The sequence below is a fragment of the Rhamphochromis longiceps genome, linkage group LG3 (assembly GCF_057381845.1).
Source record: "Rhamphochromis longiceps isolate RC_006_pf linkage group LG3, R_longiceps_female_GT1.1, whole genome shotgun sequence".
NCBI lineage: Eukaryota > Metazoa > Chordata > Actinopteri > Cichliformes > Cichlidae > Rhamphochromis > Rhamphochromis longiceps.
In genome coordinates this window covers 21,116,751-21,136,473 of record NC_140559.1, presented here as the reverse complement: position 1 = coordinate 21,136,473, position 19,723 = coordinate 21,116,751, and the positions used below count along the sequence as shown (strand labels likewise).

Here is a 19,723-nt window from a genome sequence, read left to right as displayed (position 1 = left end):
ACAGTGTTGAACAGATGAAATAATTTGTCCAATAAAGATAAGAACTGTTTACAAACTCTGGGCTTGACATCAAAGAAGCAAAAACGAAACTTAATATAGAAAAAATGCAGATAAAGGTCAATGCACTGAGGTAATATATACACAATAGTAGTGTAAATTATGATAACACTGATAATGTTGAATTTTATTATTATATTTATGTTCTTTGCACATCCTTATTAGCTCTTTTTGTCACAATATATTTGATTGGTTAAGCTGTGTTTTCATTGATTTTCTGAGAAAGAAAAGTGAACCATGTCAAACAGTCACTTTTATGTCAGAGCACACAAAGAGGCTAAAGCTGAAGGCTGATCATCACTGTCACACAACTGGGCTGTTATGTTTGATCATCACCTGCGACAAAGAAAGCCTGGTTAGGTTGGACTAGCTCCATAGCACACCCTTCAGATCAGTCACTGTAAAAACATGATAATGTGCACATGTAATAAGTAACTTATTACTAATTGAAGGAATTGATGGTTCAGTTCCACCATCAGTGGAGCTGCACTATCGGAGAGTGAAACACTTATCTGTTTGTTTATTTATTTAATTCTGCACACATATTTACCATATTTGCTCATCCACCAGGGGACGCTGAAGCTCCCTCAATATCCTTACTTTTCACAACCTTTACTATGTTTTTGCTTAATTTGCTTAACTTCCAATATGTCTGTGAAGGTTCTCAGTCATCCAGGCCATCATAGTCTAAGGAGCTTGGAAAGAAAAGTGTCTATGCTTTTTTTAAGTTGCTTGAAGACGTTTGTCTTGGTGGGACACTCCCACAGAGCTTAAGTCTGGGACTCTCCACCATTTGACCCTAGAACTGAAGAAGCTTCTTGGATTTCATATACCTTTATTAGTCCCACAAGGGGAAATTTCATAAGGCTGCCGACCTATTGCACGCAATGGCGGCGCCATCTTACCCTCCGACCATACATTACACAAACATCACATGGGGTAGACAGGTCAGAGAGGTATAACAATGGAAAATGCACCACGTGAGGAAAGATAAGGAGAAAAAATAACTCCCGCAGACTGAGCTCCAACAGGGAGATCAGTTTGAGAACAGAAAAAAACACCTCTGCACATAGTACATGAAAAAACTCTTAATACACCAAAGAAACACATGACAAGCAACAGGGGTGGGTAAAGGGTGAGAGACAGCCGATTTAGACAGTACATCCGGGCCTGCATGCGCTGGTCTCCTTGATCCACCATCAGCATCAGAAGGGAATAAGTGTCGAAGGCGTTTGGAGGGGGGATGAGTGTACATCTGCATGTGTATATATATGTCTCTGTGTGTGTGTGTGTGTGTGTGTCCAGAGTTCAGCTGAGACAGTGTCCTTCGCCCTGCCAGGCTAAGTAAACAGTCTTCCAGCCAACCCAGGTGGCCTTGTAGGGAATGGGAAGAACAGTCTAAACACAGTCGTTATCAGGGTGTTGTTGTTCAGCTCCAGCCTTGCAGCTGGCGCCGAAAGGGCATCTGCATAAGTGATGGTGCTTTTTACTTTAGTGCGAACAGGCTTATGGTTGAGAAATGAACATTCAATGCACGGGCGACAGATCTGGTTGACATTCCTGCTGTCAGCATGCCAATTGCACGCTCCCTCATTGCTTGTGGCATCTGTGGCATTTTGCTGTGAGACAAAACTGCACATTCCAGGGTGGCCTTTTGTTGTGGGCAGTCTGAGGTACACCTGTGCACTACTCATGATGTCAGATCAGCATCCTGATGTGGCACACCTGTGAGGTGGGATGGATTATCTCAATATAGCAGATGTGCCCACTACCACACATTTGGACTGATTTGTGACCACTGTTTGGGAGGGATGGTTATATTGTGTATCTGGAATGAATTTTAGGTCTCTACGTCCATCCCATGGGGAATGGGAGCAGTAACAAAGGTGTTGCGTTTATATTTTTGTTGAGTGTATGAAATGATGAGAGGTGAAACGTCTTCAAGAAACTTAAAGAAGTCCAGGCGCTTTTCGTTCCAAGCTCCTTAGATTCGATTTTCAAATCAAATTATTCAAAGCTTTTACTGTTTGACTATAAACTGTTGTTCAGTCAATGCCAGCTCAGAGAAACAGACCTGGTCCCTCCTGGTCACACTTTGTTCCTCCTCTCTTCTCTCCTGCTGAGTTTTACCACATTTGTTTTGCTGCCTTTTACTGATCATGCTGACATGTTTCAGTGGAAGAAGAATAAAGAGGAAAATAATGAAACTATAATCAGAGAAGCTGCTGATTAATTTTCACTCAACCATTTAGTCCTTGACGAATTTACTTTTACAGCAGGACATTTGACATGATATGAAATGACACACCCAGATTTCAGCTGTACCAACAACAAACACTGACTGGTGAACCCATCTGACCACAATATAACAAAAGCAGGCCTTTATGAAATGTGACACTCTTTATGTGACTCACTTCACCACAAACACAAAACTTTTTAGAGATTCCTTCAGATCCTTTTAGAGGAAATGTCAGTGCTGAGAATACTTGGAAACAGAGATCCAACTGTTAGTGAATTAAGGTCAAAATGAGACTCGTCATGCATTATAAGTAATTTTGAGCAGCCAGCTACCTCACATGGTGATATGAGTCTTCATAATTTTCCCAAAATGCCGTTTTTTTTAGTTTTCACCAATGAATTATCAGAAAAAACATCAAACAGGGTGTGTTTCTGTTGGTCTATGTCATAGATATTAAATTAGTAACATTTCTCTAAACATGATATTGTCCCATATATATATCCCATCGTGCACTTGGAGTTGATCTGGTTTCAGTTCAAATTCCATTTTCAGCCCTGAAAATTTTATGTGGCTTTATCATGGACGTTCCGTTATGAGGAATCAAAATGTCAAAAGAATCAGAAGAGAGGAGACAGATTTAAACCTCTCGCCTGTGTATAAATTTTAAGTATATTTATTGTATTTGTCAAATACAGAGCATCAGATCCTGTCACTTGAGAAGTCAGGGAATGTGGTTGCAACAGTGATGCTATGAAGTCAAACAGGTCTAAGGTGTGTCGTATAAAACAGCTGACGGGAAAATACGGGTTAGATTGTTCACTGGGCTGTTTAGTGCAGCCACAGACCAAACCAAGGTCACTGTCCTCAAAGATTTTTTTCTTTTTCATTCTTATTTTTCATGTTTTCTCTCGGTGGAAAAGTTTTCCATGCTGATGATCAGAAGAGTGTTTGAGGGTTTCAGAGATCCTTCAGAACAACAGTAAGTGTTTAAATGACGTCTTTCAGTCTTTTAGATAATCTGACAGGTTGACTGAAGTCTGTGAGCTTCAGTCGATTAACTGATTGTTCATGTTAATCCATCTGAACCAGGATTAAAGCTTCACTTTACTGGTTACAGATGAATGTTTTGTGGAGTGAGTGTGAAGCATTTGATTTACTGTTGGCTGGTTTAAGCTTTTACTTGGGTACTCGCAGAGGTGGGAAGTAATGAAGTACATATACTTTGTCACTGTGTGCAAGTAGAATTTTCAGATATCTGTCATTTACTTATGTAGTTTTTTTCTGACAACTTTCCACTTTTACTTCCTACATTTTTAAACAAATATCTGTAATTTCTAGTTCTTACATTTTCAGAACAGGCTCATTATTTCACATCACTGCAAGCCTTTAAACATCAAATCTATTTAAGCATAAACAGTAACACATGAAAGGCAACCTGCAGTATGTATTTGTAGACAGGGATGTGACCATGACGCACATTAGAAGGTTATTGAGCGCACACTGAGGATTAAGCAGAAAGGGTTACTAAAGAAAGCTGATAATCACTGTCATGATCTGACCTTAATGAAATGTGACACTCTTCATGTGACTCACTTCACCACAACCACAAAACTGTTTTCATAGATTGCTTCAGATCTTTTTAGAGGAAATGTCAGTATTCAGAATACTTGGAAACAGAGATCCAACTGTTAATGAAATTAAGCTAAAAATGGGCGCTTTCATGTATTTGTCACGGTCTGCAGAGACAGGCCGTGCGGAGGTGTGTGTAATGGACCCAGGTGCGTACACAAGTGAGCAGACGGGAGTGAGCTTAACAGAAAGCGAGCCTTTAATTGTGGCTGATGATCATAACAGAAACAAACAAGAATGAGGGCGGCACAAGAGCAGGGGCCCGTTCTTCGTACCTCGCTAAGTAAGTTAGCCGGATTTGACTGTTGACGATTTCGCGTGATCCTGGATCGTTCGGTTCTTCGAAGCCCATCCGGGACTTGCTGTCATAGCAACAGAGCCGTAAGCGTAAACCTGCTCGGGAGCAGGTTTACTTTATGTAAACAGGATTAGATCGCGGCCACTCAGGTATTTCCGCTTCATGTATACGAAAGCAACAGCGATATTTTACCACTGTTGTACCATAAATAAATAACATCAATGTAACTAAAGATAATGCAGCACTTGATCCTTTTATTGATGTCACACAGATACATACAGGTCATTTCCTAAAAAAGGGAAATGTACTATTAACATTCTATTACATGTATGTGATTATTACAGATGTAATTCAGATTTCAGAGTAGTAATTGCAATTTACTTCGTGTAATCAAGATGGGAGACCACGGCTATAAAAGCGAACGTGGATTTGGGAAGCCTGTTGCAGCCATGTCCTGTCCGTATACGCGAGCCACCCATTGCGGAAGGTGCAAGATTGATAAGGAGAGTCCTCAGAATTCAGCGTATATTGCGGGACAGACAGGATCCTTTAGCTCAGCGCGACAGTGTGCTCATAGAGAGATATCGATTTTCCCGTGAGGGTATTATTCACTTAACCAACTTGTTGACGAGGGGGTGCAGGACCACCACCTGTCTTTTTTTGCGCTGCCCCTTTTCTTGGTTGCTGTTATAAACAAACAAACAGATTATTCCAGGGTCTCTTTCCAAGAGACGAAAAGCAATATAAGTGATAAATATTACCATTCTGTAGAATATTCTTATATTTCACTTTTACTTGTTCCCATGTTCTAGTGGGTCCTGTCGTGGCGCTAATGTGAAAGGGGATATAATATAACATAATGTAATATAATATAATGTAATATAATATTGGATAATATAGTGTGATATGATAAATCTACCCTACCACCTACTGGTGTTGGCCAGAGGGGCCGATGGCGCGATATGGCAGCCTGGCTTCTGTCCCAGGGCAGCTGTGACAGCTACCAGTGTGTGAATGTGAGAGTGACTGAATAGTGGCATTGTAAAACGCTTTGGGTGCCTTGAAAAGCGCTATATAGATCCACTCCATTATTATTGTTATTATTAAATTACTTACGAGTTTAATTTGTCAGCAACTTTCTGCCAGCCCTCTCTCCTTGCTTTTGCAGCCTTTGCAGTGTTCCCTTGCGTTTTAATTAGACTCTGAAACTCCTAAAATCCCTCACTCAAGAGTTCTTTCTCTTCTGCCGAAGAATACCGAGCGCGCTCCTTCGACATTTTCGCCGACCAATCAAAGGGTTGCCGATCAATGTTTCTACTATCGATGCGTAGCCCCTGTTGGGCCACCCAGTGATCTCACATTACTTCATCCAGCTATACTAATCGTCAACAACAGGTGTGTTCGGGGAACCGGAATAGCGAGCTCAGAGTTAGCGCGATGATTTGATCTTGGATGTGTCATTTGATCTTGGATGTAGTAAGCGACGTACGAAGAACGGGCCCCAGTAACTTAAACAAACCTGAACTGGGAACAAACTATGGTGAGGCTATGGCTGGGAAGACAACAGACCGGGCATGGGAACACAGACGACGCGACACAGACTACATGAAACACAGAGACTAAATACACAAGAGGGATGATCAGGGGAAGTGGCCACACATGGGAACACAGCTGACACAGATAAACATAAGACATGGCAGGAGTAAACAACACTGACGGGAGACTGTCAAAGTAAAACAGGAAGTACACAGAGGTGCAAACAGGAGGAGAGAGAGAGCACGGGCATAGTGGGCTGGGGAAACATGGAATGAAACACAAGGAGGGGAGATGAGGGCTCACAGATACATAGAGGGGTACACAGGGGATAAAAGTCACAAGGGGAAGTCAAATAAGGAACAACATAACAGGACAACTCAGGAAACATGACCTAAATAAGGAACGAAATACAAAAATACAAGAAACTAAGAATACTGGGCCCACATGGCCCAGGACCATGACAGTATTAAAACTAGTTTTGAGCATCCAGCTATCACACATGGTCACATGAGCCTTAAAAAGTTGAAATCCATCATTCTTGGACTTGCAGTTATTAAAAATAGTTTAATTTCAGCTTTTAACAGAAACCCTTCTATGTGGATTTATAATGGACTTGTGCTTATGATGAATTAAAATACTGAAAAAATAAGGCAACACATTTGAACCCCCACTGCTTCAGGACTGATTCTCTGAAAATATTTGTAGTATTTGTAGTACAAAAAAACATCAGCTGCTTCGTAATGAGACTTTGCACAGATGAAGGTATAAAAGGAAAAAGTTGTTACTTTCTGCTGCTCTGCTTTGTGACAGATGTCTTTCCTATGTTGTGTATGGTTAATATTAAAACATGAACTTATTTTACTTTTATCATTATTATTATTAACTTGTGATTATAGCATTCATACATAATTTCTACTGCTATTAGACCAAGTTCATCTAAATCCACGGACAGAGTTGATGGGAAAGTCAGCACATTACTCCTGTGTTTGAAAAACAAATTCACTTCCTGTCACTGTCAAATCTCTGCTACTTTAGGTATGTTTGTGGTATTTGCTTGTCAAATGTGCAGGCTCTGAGCCAATCACTTAAGAAGTCAGGGAATGTGGTTGCTAAGGTGATGCTATGAAGTCAAACTTGTCTAAGGTGTGTCATAGAAAACAGCTGACAGGGAGGTACGGGTTTGATTGTTGTTTGTGGCTTTGTAGTGCAGCCAGTGACCAAACCAAGGTCACTATCCTTGTTTGGTCACTTTTTTCTTTATTTTGTCTATTTGCTCTCAGTGGATAATATTTCCATTTCCATGCTGATGATCAGAACAGTGTTTGAGGGTTTCAGAGATTTCTCACAACAACAGTAAGTGTTTAAAATTACATTTGAGAGGTCACCTGGCAGGTCGAGTGAAGTCCGTGAGCTTCAGATGGATTACCAGATCGTTAATGAATCTGTAAGTCCAGCTGAACCAGGATTAAATCTTCACTTTACTGGTTACAGATGAATGTCATGTCGAAAACACGTAAAGCATTTAGTGGTTAAGCTTTTACTCAATTACTTTCAGAGGTAGGAAGTAGAAAGTACAAATATTTTGTTCCTGTACTTTGAATTTTCAGGTATCTGTACTTTACTTGAGCATTCATTTTTCAACAACTTTTTACTTCTACTCCCTATATTTTGAAACAAATATCTGTACTCCTAATAGTTTCAGAAGAGACTCATTATTTCAAAAATCAAACCTATCTGAGCCTAAACAGTAACACAGGAAAGGCAATCCTATTCATGTATTAATCACCTGGGGATGTCACATAAAAGGATGTAAAAGAGGCAAAATCATGTATGTCAGGGATTAAAGTGGGTTGGTGGGATTTTGTTCTGTTTTGTTTGGTGCAGGCGTCTTTAATTTGTGGTTGCTGCATGTAGCCACATCTATCTAACACTACAAAAGAGGAGCATAAAGGGAGTAATGTTTTGTTAAGTCGTTTCAAATGCAGTGTTTCAATCAGCTCAACAAACATCAGCAAACACACAAACTGTTTGTGCTGCTGTATTTCACAGGGAGAGAAAAGACAGAGGAAACTCCACTCAGAGATGGAGAGAGATAAGACAGACAGGATGGGAGAGGAAGAAGAGCGCTTAGATTTAAAGGTAAGGACTGCTCAGTGGGATTTGATAAACTGGAAATTTTTACCCTACATGTAAGTCCCTGTTTTTAAACCAGATATTGAGTCTGTACATTTGACAAATGGTTAAAGGTTGCATCAAAACTCAGTTTAGTGCAGTTTAGTGCAGGATAAACTGGTTAGCTTGCAGTAATGTGATTTACCACTCTCTCTTCTCTGGCAGATACTAAAATAGTGAAGGTGTAAAACCAACCTACTCTAAAACCATGTCCAGAACCGGCTGCACCTTTGCTCTGTAGCCAGACCACAAACCAAACCCCACCATGAAATTATTGGGAAATCTGATTCTTTTCCCCACACTGAGCAACTAATGGGCTGTTCAGTAGGTTTGTCACCTGGAGGTGGTTTCCAAGAGTAAAATAAACAAATAATTTTCTTTAGATTCAGTGACATTAACACCAAACAAAACATCATCCTTAAAATTGTATTTGCATTACTGTAAAAGTGAGCTTACAGCTATTCCCTTTAGGGGTCATCACATCTGCCTCCATCAATATGTAACCAAACAAAGTAGATGCAACTTCACTCAAAAACCTAAATACAAAGAGACAGCAGGATAACCTTTATAGTAGTTTGCCCAAACCATTTACACACAATAAACAAAAAAAACAAACTCCAATACAAAACAAGCACAACAAAACACAACTTATCCTTAAAAAAGAAGAAAAATAAAAACAGTTTATGACAAGCACTTTATTGGTGCTGCTGAGCAGGCATTGTGTTTTCAAAGTCCTCAGCCCTTGGCCACGCCTTTTGCTCAGACAGGAAACAGCCACCTATATATATACATATAACGGAAACATTTTTAGAAAAATCACACAATGCTATTATAGCTGTGCTTCATAATATCACTGTTAGAGTTACGTACAGACATTACTGAATTATATTAGTGAAATAACTGTAAACCACACTAATGAAGTGAATGAACGATTTTACCCATGTGTGGCCGATGCCATCACATTTGTTAATTATAGCGCAGTGTGACTTCCAAAGTTTCTTAGTAATTTTTAATTACCAGGAAATTTATAGCTGCTAAGGCGGGTCAGCTGGAAATCTCCAGTTTACTTTTTAAAGCAGCAGGCAAACTTATAGATCTGGAGTTGTTAGTGCTACTGTGTGTGCTAAGTACATGTTCATATGTGGAGACAGGTGGAAATATACTGCTCTGTTTCAAATGCCCAATAAGAGGGCATCCATCCATCAGTCCATCCATCCATCAGTCCATCCATCCATCAGTCCATCCATCCATCCATCCATCCATCCATCAGTCCATTCTCTTCTGCTTATTCTTTTCAGAGTCTCCATTAGTGGGGACAGTAATGCAGTAATGTTACTTAATTACTCACTGGAGAAACTGATTTATTATACAATTTTTAAGATAGGTGTTACTCTGTCATGTGACCTGAAACGCATTTTCATATAATTACCAGTTAAAATAAACATGAGGCTACAGTCCCACACACTAACACAAATCCCAATCCTACTTAGAACACAAAATAAAACAGTGCAACAAAAAGCAAAGTTTAAACCCATTACATTACTCGTTTACTATAATATACTACTATACTGTTATTATGGTAACATGTTCCAAAATATTGCTTACATCCATCTGCACTTCCCAAACAGAAATATACAAGTGTCTCTGACTTTCAATCAAACCTGTCTGACTGAAGTTTGTCAGCATCAAGTTAATAACTAAATAAGTCTGTGAAGGTTCTCAGTTAGTTGCTGTCAGACTCAGCAGTCCATCTGCATCTTAAGGATAAAGGACACTCTTTCGAGGATCCCAATGTTCACATTTTGGACAGAGAGGACAGATGGTTTGAAAGAGGAGTGAAAGAAGCCATCTATGTCCACTGTGAGCGACCTTCTTTGAACAGAGGCGGGGGTTTACGACACCAACTCTCTGCCATCTATAATCCAGTTTTGAGATCCCTTCCCAGACGCCTGAACGCCCACTCACATCCTGGGCCATCTGATCTCAGGAATTCGCATGATAAGGTGGGGCCAGGTTTCACAATGAACTCACCCGAAACTCTGGCTGATTGGGTCCCACACCCAATTTCACACCTTGGGTCAGGCGATTAGAGGATCATCAGGGGGTCCTTTTGTCCCTCTGTGAGGGGAAACTCCCACTAGGTTTATATCTGGGACTCTGCACCATTTGACCTTAGAACTGAAGAAGCTTCTCGGATGAGAGGTGAAACGTCTTCAAGCAACTTAAAGAAGTCCAGACGCTTTTCTTTGCAAGCTCCTTTGACAATAACTAAATAACCACTTTAACCTAAATCGCTGTGATAAGAACTACTTTAGAAATCCTCTTGGGGCAAATTTGTCAGTAGTAATTTTTCGTTTATTAATGGATTTAATGAAATTCTAAAAAAGTGACCCACAAACCAAAGGATTAACACGGTTTGTCAAAGTAAAGGGGAATTTACTTTGAATTTTTCCCTAGCAACAGGTGATTGCCAGGGGGGTCGCTGAACAGCCAGTGTGACTCCCACTGTAGCAGACATTCCCCCGTTACTGCCATCAACCTGCAGGAGCTCCTCAGAACCTGTGGGGATTTTTGGCTCATGATCCGTGGTTAGCTGGTTGTTAGAGGACCACTGTGTTACTTGGGTCTTAGCTCTTGTACTTTTTATTGTGTCGTACCTGAGTCACGTGCCTTAAAATAAGGTAAGTCACATGACTTCATTACCTGGAGAACCCACATTAGCTAAATACGGAAATGGCTCCTCCAACATATGCTCCGCTTTGCTCCATTTCGCTGTTGGTCGGCGTCTTCGTGTTTGTCTCAGCAGGTGAGATTTAACTTTTGAAACTAAAGAACCCCCCCACGGAGATAAACAGAAGGAATGATGTTTGTAATCGTGTTTAATTTTTCTGTGGGAAATTTCACGATTACATTCAACTTTAGAAAGTGAAAGAAGCCCGAGTTCACAATCCAAGATGGCAGCAGTGCTCGTAAACCTTAGTGAAAGTTTAAAATTTGTAATCTTAATCTTAAATCTGGGGTGGCAGCAGCCCTGAGCTAACCACTGTTAATTAGCAGTTGTCGGTAAAGAAAGGAAAACAGAATTTGTTTTGCTCCCGAGCTACGGTGGAGGCCCCACCCATGGACTCCATGAACGCCCCATGCTAGTTTGTCGCCCTGTGGCATAGTCGGTTATTCCATAAGTATCAATGCTAGAAAAGTTCCACAGTGAAATTACAATCCCAAAACGTTTTCATTGGGAGAAACGTTTCGTTACTCATCCAAGTTCTTCAGTCTCAGCTGACTGCAGGTTTCTCCAACCTTATAAACAGTACATTTGTACAATCACAGAAACCAGCCCACTAATGAACAATGGGCTGGGAGGTCACTTTCTTAAACATTAATATGCAATTGTCATAGCCAGTGATCAGATCAATGAACAATGGCCATGAGTACCATTCACAGAGAGTTGGGGAATGGCTGTAAGATGGTGACAGATGTACCCTTAGGCCCCCTCCTCGATTCAGAGATGATCTTTCCCTTTTCACGTAAATGGCCTCCTTGACTCCGCGCCGCGGTCAAACCAGCGTTCCTTCCTCTCCAGGATGTGCACATCCTCATCATTGAAAGAGTGTCCACTGGCCTGTAGGTGAGAATCAACTGCGGTACCAAAAAAAGGATAGCACAAGCTCAAGTCAGCACTCAGAAACTATCTGTGGCACACTCACATAGTGTGATATGTTTTGTAGAGAAGGATGTGACTCTGAAGCAAGATTAAGAAGTTGGCAAGTTAACTCGAGTCAGTTTTTAGTTTCATGAAGGTGGCTCTTTTAATCGCCATGGTAACTTTCTGAACAAAAATCTCTATTTTCTCTGATGACTTTCTTTGGCGTAAGCACTTTGTATGACGCTGATTATCTGCTGAAGGAATATGAATTAATGTGTTTACCTTAATAATATCCTTAAGAGTCAGACAGTAGCAGCATAAACTATATCTTGTTCTCACGAGTAAATAATAATAATAACAGTAATAATAATGCTTTTGATCGTTATATTGATGTCTCTGGTTGGAGAAAGTGATGGTCAATAGTTTCTAAGAAAGAAGAATGAAACGTGAACCAGACACTTTTTGTGAGCGCACACTGAGGCTGAAGCGGAAAGGGTTAGCAAAGAAAGCTGATAATCACTGTTGTGATACTGATCGTCTCTGACTGGAAAGAATCAGAAAACATTATGAATCCTAAAGGAAATAGTGTCATATGTAAACCTTGGTGTAGCAGATAATGTTGCACAGAGCCAAAAATCAGTTTTGATAATGAAATGTCATTCATGTATTTTTCAAGTAAAAGTATAACAGTTATATTTCATGTAATCTGTGTGCTATTATTTATTTAGTTATTTAGTCTCAACTAAAACTTATTTATTGCAAGAGAACTGAAGACAAACAGAAACTTAAAAGAACAAACTTGTTTAGATGATCAGGTTTTGTTCTTTCTTAAACAATTAGACATGGCACACAGGAACATGTACATGCATGGATGTAGAATAGTTTTGAATGGAGAGGCTGTACCTTCCTAAAAAATGGAAGATATCCAGCACACTCCTTTACTAAATACTTCAAAGGATGCAAAAGCTTTCCAGTTAGAAACAGAATAAACACATATTTATCTGTCCAGAAAAAACAAAACAATGCAGGTAAAGCAGAAATATTTCCTGCTGTGTGTATATTAATTTAAATTTTCATGAAACATGTTCACGATCACAGACACAGATCAGTAGATTAATAAATGATTGCACTGACTTGTCCTGGGTGCTTCTTAAGTTGTGAGGGGCACGAGGCATTTTTAAAGTTAATTGCAGTGTTGACATTCTGATTTTGCTGGACAAAAAGAGAAGTAAAAAAAAAACCCCAACCTTACAGCAGTTTCCTGAAAAACGCTTAATCACATAGCACGACTTTCTGCTCAGCAAATCGTGGCATCACCTCCAAATAGAGGCAACTGCTGCAGCAAATAATAGTGGCATCTGTAGGTGCCACTCTAGGTACCAACTACAGCTACAGCTGTGACCTGTACCTCTACCTACTGCAGCATGAGGCTGGGAGGAGTCTGTGTGATGTTAACACAAACTCCATCCACTCTCTCTGTGAGAAGAATATGTGTAAAGAGGAGTTTACAGTCCAGCAGAGGCGGTGCAGCCACTGTTCAGGGACTGTCTGCATGTCAGATGTGCAAAGTATGTGATACAACCGGTCTGTGGTTCGTTCCTGCTCGTGTTGTTGTTGGTTCGTCAGCCAGCCGGAGAGAAGAGAGCAGAACTAACATAAAAAGAGCTGAAGTGAAAACGAGTGTGAAGAACAATGAAAATGTCTCTGCAGTCACAGATTCCTGTGTCATCCACTTCCACTAATGCACAGTCAGGATTTTGGTGGACTACACTGGAGGGCATCTGAGTCAAAACCTGTCTCCCCCTGCTGTCCCAACAGAAACCTTTATCAGATGGACACATAAATGACACTTTGTGTGTGTCAGTGTGATGTGTTGTAGTTTCAGGAGTCAGTATGCAGCTACAAAGCTTCTTGTTCAGTGTATACAAACAGCTGTAGCTCCATAAAGGCAGCATGCAGAGACTCACAGTGTCTTATGATGAGAGGCTGCTTTCTCCCACACATTATGTTCACTTATTACCACCACATGTTGTTGTTCTGTGGAAGTCTTTGTGATCTTCTGTTTAAATCATTTTTGAGAACCCCAGTGTACCAAACATTTATTACAACAGTTAATGTTCAGAATTAGCTCCTTATTTATTGCAGATAACAAAGTGAAACAACCTTCCTTTAAAACATAATTTAAAAGCAGTGTCAAAAAAAATGTGAAAAATGAGGTTTGACACAAGTGTCCGTCACCCTCATTAACTGTACAAGTGAACAGTTGTACTTTAACCTTTACCCTCTCAGCTATGTGTGGGTTTTTGTTTGTTTTTTTTTTTTAACTTTTTACTTCTTTTCTCCTCTTTCAGATCAGAAAATCATCCCAGCTAAATCTGGACAGAAGAACGTCACTCTGCCATGTCGAGCTCCAAACAACAACGTCGTTATTATTGTGGAGTGGAGCAGAGCTGACCTGGAGGAAGAATATGTGCTTCTGTTTCGGGATAAGAGGCTCAATCCAGATGAACAGCATCCATCTTTTAAGAACCGGGTGGATCTGCAGGACAGACAGATGAAGGATGGAGACGTGTCTTTGATTCTGAAGAATGTGACAGTTAATGACACTGGAACATACGAGTGTCGTGTCGTCCAAAGAGAAGCAAAGCGCGGGAAGAGAGGTGTTTTAGATAATGAGCCCATCAGCATCATCACACTGAGAGTCGTTCCTCCAGGTGAGTGAGTAGAGTTGAGTGTGTGTGTGATCAGAGGTGAAGCTGCTTCCTGGTTGTTGATGTTTGTTTCTAAAGATGTTGTTGATGAGACTTTGTAGAAAGCAGCTGGTCTGAGTGATGTGATCAGAGTGCAGTAGATAATGTCTGACAGCAGTTTGAAGAGGAAATGGATTCTGTTCTGTTCTTCACTCATCACCTACCTGACAGCTGACACCTCACACCTGTTTCTCACCTGCAGGTCAGACAGGAGGAGACACAGAGGATGGAGGGAAGGAGGATGGAGGGAAGGAGGATGGAGGGAAGAAGGATGGAGGGAAGGAGGATGGAGGGAAGGAGGATGGAGGGAAGGAGGATGGATCTGTTGGACTGATTGTCGGTCTGATTCTTTCTGCTGTGCTTCTTGTTGCTGCTGTTGTTGGATTCTTGATCTACAGAAAACATAAACAACAACAGAGTCAGGATTCATACCAGCCTCCTGTTGAATTTCAGCCTGTTTGAAATGTCAGCTTAACTGTGATTCTTGTGCTTTTATTTTCAGTCTTGTCACTGAACATGTTGAAAGACAGAAATCTATAACACTAAACATCTATCAGGTACCTGTCAGACACGTCCAGATTTTAGTTTGGATTTACATTTTACATCTGAAGAAAGGAAAAAGTTCATTGCATTATAGACAGTTAATATCTGTCTGAAAGCATTAAGAATCCATTGATCAAATGTTACTTTTTTGACCAATTTTTAAATGTAATTACATTAAAATGAAACCAACACATTTCATTGTAGCTGCAGAGTCCAACATTTCCTTCCTTTGACCTGGAACGATTCATGCAGTGGGAAGCACAGGCTTCATTGAACTTTACCTTCCATGAAGGAGACTCTTCAGTCTGTTACTGTCCAACTGTTACTTCATTTTAAATATTCCAAAAGCTTTTCATATATTTCTGCTTTATTTCTATAGAATTTTTTATGCTAATTTGTTCACTGAGAAAGTTTCACATATGTTAGTCCTTAATGGATGTGGGCTGTTTTTCTTTACATTTTCTGTGGCTGTAATTATTAGTAGTATTATTTTAATCAGAGGCTTTCTGACTTCGTGAAACTGGTGATGCCGGTTTTATTTCACCTTGAATTGTTGTTGATGTGTCCAATCACCATGACCATGTCATATTCTGTTTTTACCCACATAATAAACAGAAACTCTAAAAGATATACAAGCCTTCAAGTTTTCATATAAAAAACAGAGTTGAGAGGGTATTTGGAGTGTAAACTGGGCCAGGTTATGCGTTCAGCATTTAGTTGGCGCCCATCTGACCAGAGACCAGACCTATTTAAATATTACATCTAGAACTCATATAATTAGACAATTAAAAATGTTTCTGTTAACTTTAAAACGAAAGATGTACAGTGTGATACGATGCAGATGACCCGGAAGTTAGCAGCTCACAACATGACCTCAGAGTTTGACTGGATCTAAGTGAAGGAGCCAGGTTACCTTAACCAGTACATACCCTGCTGCACCTAACAGCCAAATAAATTTAAATAAGATATTTCTGTTTTGCCTGCGTTCTTATTTTATTTGTTTAGCTTTTGGTTTTACAAAGACGGCATTGAGATTGATTTCTGTGCCATAGGTAGGAGGATAGAAGAAATAAGGCACACATTGGAAAAATAAAACAGGAAAACATTCTAGTATCTGTTTATGTTAGTTAGGGGGCGAGCCCAGTGGCGGTCCTAGCCTGTTTGGCGCCCTGGGCGAACACTCCCTCTGGCCATTAACATCAACACACTTTGGGAAGGTCTGGCTAAAAGGAAGAGATGTTCTTCATGAAGGTCATCATTCTCATCAAGAGTCATAAAGACATTGTGTTGATCTCCTTTCAAACAGTTTAAGGTAAATAGTGATGATGCAGTTGAGTGTATTTTTTATTTTATATATTATATATTTTTAGCTCCAGCTGTTGATAATAATATATGTTTAGAAAAATACTAGAAAAAGTCATATAAAAATGTGTAGGTGTAAACCAGGGGTGGCCAACTCCAGGCCTCAAGGGCTGATGTCCTGCAGGTTTTACATGTGTCCTTGATCCAACACAATGGGCTTAATGGCTAAATTACCTCCTCAACATGTCTTACAGTTCTCGAGAGGCCTGGCAATGAACTAATCATTGGATTCAGGTGTGTGGTCCCAGGGTGATATCTAAAACCTGCAGGACACTGGCTGTCGAGGCCTGGAGTTATGTACCCCTGCTGTAAACGATACTCGTCAATTTAAGATAAATTTGACAAAGAAAACTTGAACAGAAGAACAGGTGTTCCAGCAGACAACGTTTCCTTTCATAATTGTGCTAATCACATACTTGTGCAAACATAAAAGGCCTTCTGTAATCATTAAACACATATAAAACTCAGCTGTAGTGATTGTGCTGATCTGCTTGTATCCATGTTAGTGTTTAAAGTCCAACATCTCCCTCTAGTGGCCAAATATAAACCATGTGTGAGGATGGTGTTAATATAAAATGTGAATCATAGTGTTCCAGTCAGTCATCAGTGTGTCTCTGCACAGCTGTAATTAAAATGTGTTCAGAGGGCCTCAGTGTCTGAATGGTTCCAGTTCAGCTCCATAACAGCAGCGTCCCTGCTTTGATTCCTGTGTTTCAGCTCATATCTGCCTCTCTCACTGAGGGGGACGTCCACTACATGGACATGGATTTGTTCATCAACCAAACTACAGATCACTGAGAGCAGAGGACATCTGACTTATTTCTGATTGTTCTATCCAGCTGTGTGAATTGCCAAATGTCTGAGCAATCTCATTGCATTAAAAGATACGTGTTTACAGTTTATATGTTGCATTTAGTTACCCACTGTGTTTGAACCAATAGAAAGCTGGTGCTCAGAGGAAGAGGGCGGGCTTTACTTGGTGTCAGTGTGAGAAATGAAAAAAAGCTCAAATGAGTGAGAAGGACGATGAAGGAAACATCTGTGCTGTGTCTGCTCTGTAAGTAGAATCTCTGTGTTTGTTTGAATTCTTGTACTTTGACTGTCTGCTCTCCTGATAACTGATGATGGAGGAGAAGACATGAAAAACAAATCAGGATGAATTCAAGTTCAAACACCACGAGGACCAACTGCAGGTCTGAACTGACTCTTTATCTTTGCTCAGGAGTCGAGGAAACACAGCAGGCAGTGAAAAGATCAAATCATTCACTCGTTATATCAACACAGCTGCACAGTGGACACATGACTTTACTGTGGGATTTATTTTTTCAGTCGTTCATGTTCGAACGTAACTTAACCTGCTAAGACCCGAACTCTTCTACAGCATGCATTTTTAATTTCTCTTTGATATTTGGGCATATTGGGGCCCGATGAATGTAAAAACAAAGAATTACCAGATTTTTTTTTACCTTATTTTTGTTTTTAAGAAAAATAAGAGCCACATAGGATATTTGTTTAAAATTTTGATAGAACAGTAGCAGTATAATGTCCTCGTAAGTGGATATCAGGCCCATGTAGAGCAAAATTGAGTATTTTGGTCTAAATAACCCGAAATGTTATGTCCACATATGTGGATGCCAGAGAATATCAGAGAGTGATGAGTTTGTGTGTTTGTCAGCTGTTTGTGTGGAGTTGTTCTTTATGTTCACCTCAAATCAACCTGAGTGTCATTTCTCTTTAGATCTGATCTCAGTGCTGAGCTGCACAACAAACCAAGGTCAGTAACCTTCTTCTGTCACAGTTTAAACCTGAGAAATGCTCACTGATATGACCTGATTGGGTTCATGTTTGAGAATGTAAAGTCTAACAGATCATCAGTTTCACATATGAATGAAATTATTTATTTAACATATTTATTTAACAAAACACCTTTTACGTCATTCTGTTGTTTTTGACAAAAGTCTAACAGATCATCAGTTTTTCATTTTAACCCTCACAGCTCGTCTGACTGTGAGTCCCAGCAGCTCTCAGTTCTTTAAAGGAGACTTTGTGTCTCTGAGCTGTGAGGAGGACGACAGCTCTGCTGGATGGACTCTGAGGAGAAACACAAGCAAACAACAGAGGACTCAGTGTGGAAGAGACTGGGGAGATCCAGCTACTTTAGCTAATTCTTCCTGTAACATCAACTACATCTTAAAACAGGACAGTGGAGTTTACTGGTGTGAGTCCAGAGAGGGCCCCATCAGTAACATGGTTAACCTGACAGTCACTGGTAAGCTGAGTGTGTGGAGTTAGTGTTGATGAAGCTGTGTGTAAATGGATGAAATGCTGTAGTTTGTCTCTGTGTTGAGGTGGATCAGTGATCCTGCAGAGTCCTGTCCTCCCTGTGATGGAGGGAGATGACGTCACTCTGCTCTGTAAAACAAAGACCACTCCCTCCAACCTCCCAGCTGCTTTCTATAAAGATGGCTCCCTCATCAGGAAGCAGCCTACAGGTCACATGACCATCCAGCATGTTTCCAGGTCTGATGAAGGCCTCTACAAGTGTGACATCAGCGGTCATGGAGAGTCTCCATCCAGCTGGATCACTGTCACAGGTGACACACTCACCTGTCTGTGTTTCTGCAGCTTTCAACATTCACAATGTGACGACAACTTAATGACTGTGTTTGCTTTATTTTAGGGGAACACACCACCACACCTCCACCTACATCCACCTCTAACCCTGGTTCCATCTCCATCATTCTTCCTCCATCACTCTCTCCTCCTGTTCTCTCTGTGTTGTCATGTGTTGGATCAGTCTGTGTTGTGGTTCTACTGGTGTTACTGGTTCTGCTGGTGAGACGATGTGTTCACAGGAAACCTGAAGGTGAGACTCAGACTTCCTGATCTTTCATGTTTGAGTTTGTTTGCTAGAATAAAGTTCACATTCACTATGATCACAGTAACAACTTAACCTAAATGTAATCTTTGTTTAGATATTTAATTTATATAATTGTTCATTTTGGAAAATTTTAACAGATGGAAAAGAAGCTGAAGAAGATGACATCATCACTTATGTCATGTACTGTGATGTCAAAACTTCAAAAACAGCCAATCAGACGACGCAGAGGTAGTACTGTGTTTTCTTCATAGAAGAGTTCATGTTGAGGTTTCAGCTCTTTGTTATCGTAGTAAACATGTTGATCAGTCTCATCTCTTTTCTTTCTTCTCTGCATTGGTCAAAAGTGAAGTCAAAGTCAGCTTTGTTGTCAAAGACCATATGTACAGTCACACACAAGAATTTGAATTGACAATACCTCATGGCCCTCAGTGTGCACTAAACTAATATGAAGATAAAAAGATACAAATAAAATAAACGTCTTATTTACAACATCACACAATAACATACAATTATATAAACAGCAGTGTCCAACACAATCATAGTGACTGTGGCTATGTCGTGTGCAAGTGGGGGTGAGGCAGTCAGTGAAAGGGCAATGGTGGTGGGTCAG

At 40.2% G+C, this 19,723-nt stretch overlaps 2 protein-coding genes across 2 annotated transcripts; both read left to right on the top strand.

Moving 5' to 3' along the window:
* Positions 1-3,125: 3,125 nt before the first annotated feature.
* LOC146673381 (uncharacterized) lies at positions 3,126-15,714 on the top strand. The gene is made up of 4 exons (XM_085402055.1): positions 3,126-3,275; positions 7,809-7,898; positions 13,929-14,291; positions 14,530-15,714. Exons 3-4 carry the CDS (start codon positions 14,132-14,134, stop codon positions 14,787-14,789), a joined length of 420 nt encoding a protein of 139 aa, XP_085258181.1. The 5' UTR covers positions 3,126-3,275; positions 7,809-7,898; positions 13,929-14,131; the 3' UTR covers positions 14,790-15,714.
* Positions 15,715-17,258: 1,544 nt separating this feature from the next.
* LOC146673380 (Fc receptor-like protein 5) lies at positions 17,259-19,118 on the top strand. Its single transcript, XM_085401934.1, has 5 exons — positions 17,259-17,289; positions 17,971-18,006; positions 18,229-18,501; positions 18,581-18,826; positions 18,913-19,118. The coding sequence occupies exons 1-5, from the start codon at positions 17,259-17,261 to the stop codon at positions 19,116-19,118; spliced, it is 792 nt and encodes a 263-aa protein (XP_085258060.1).
* Positions 19,119-19,723: the final 605 nt, after the last annotated feature.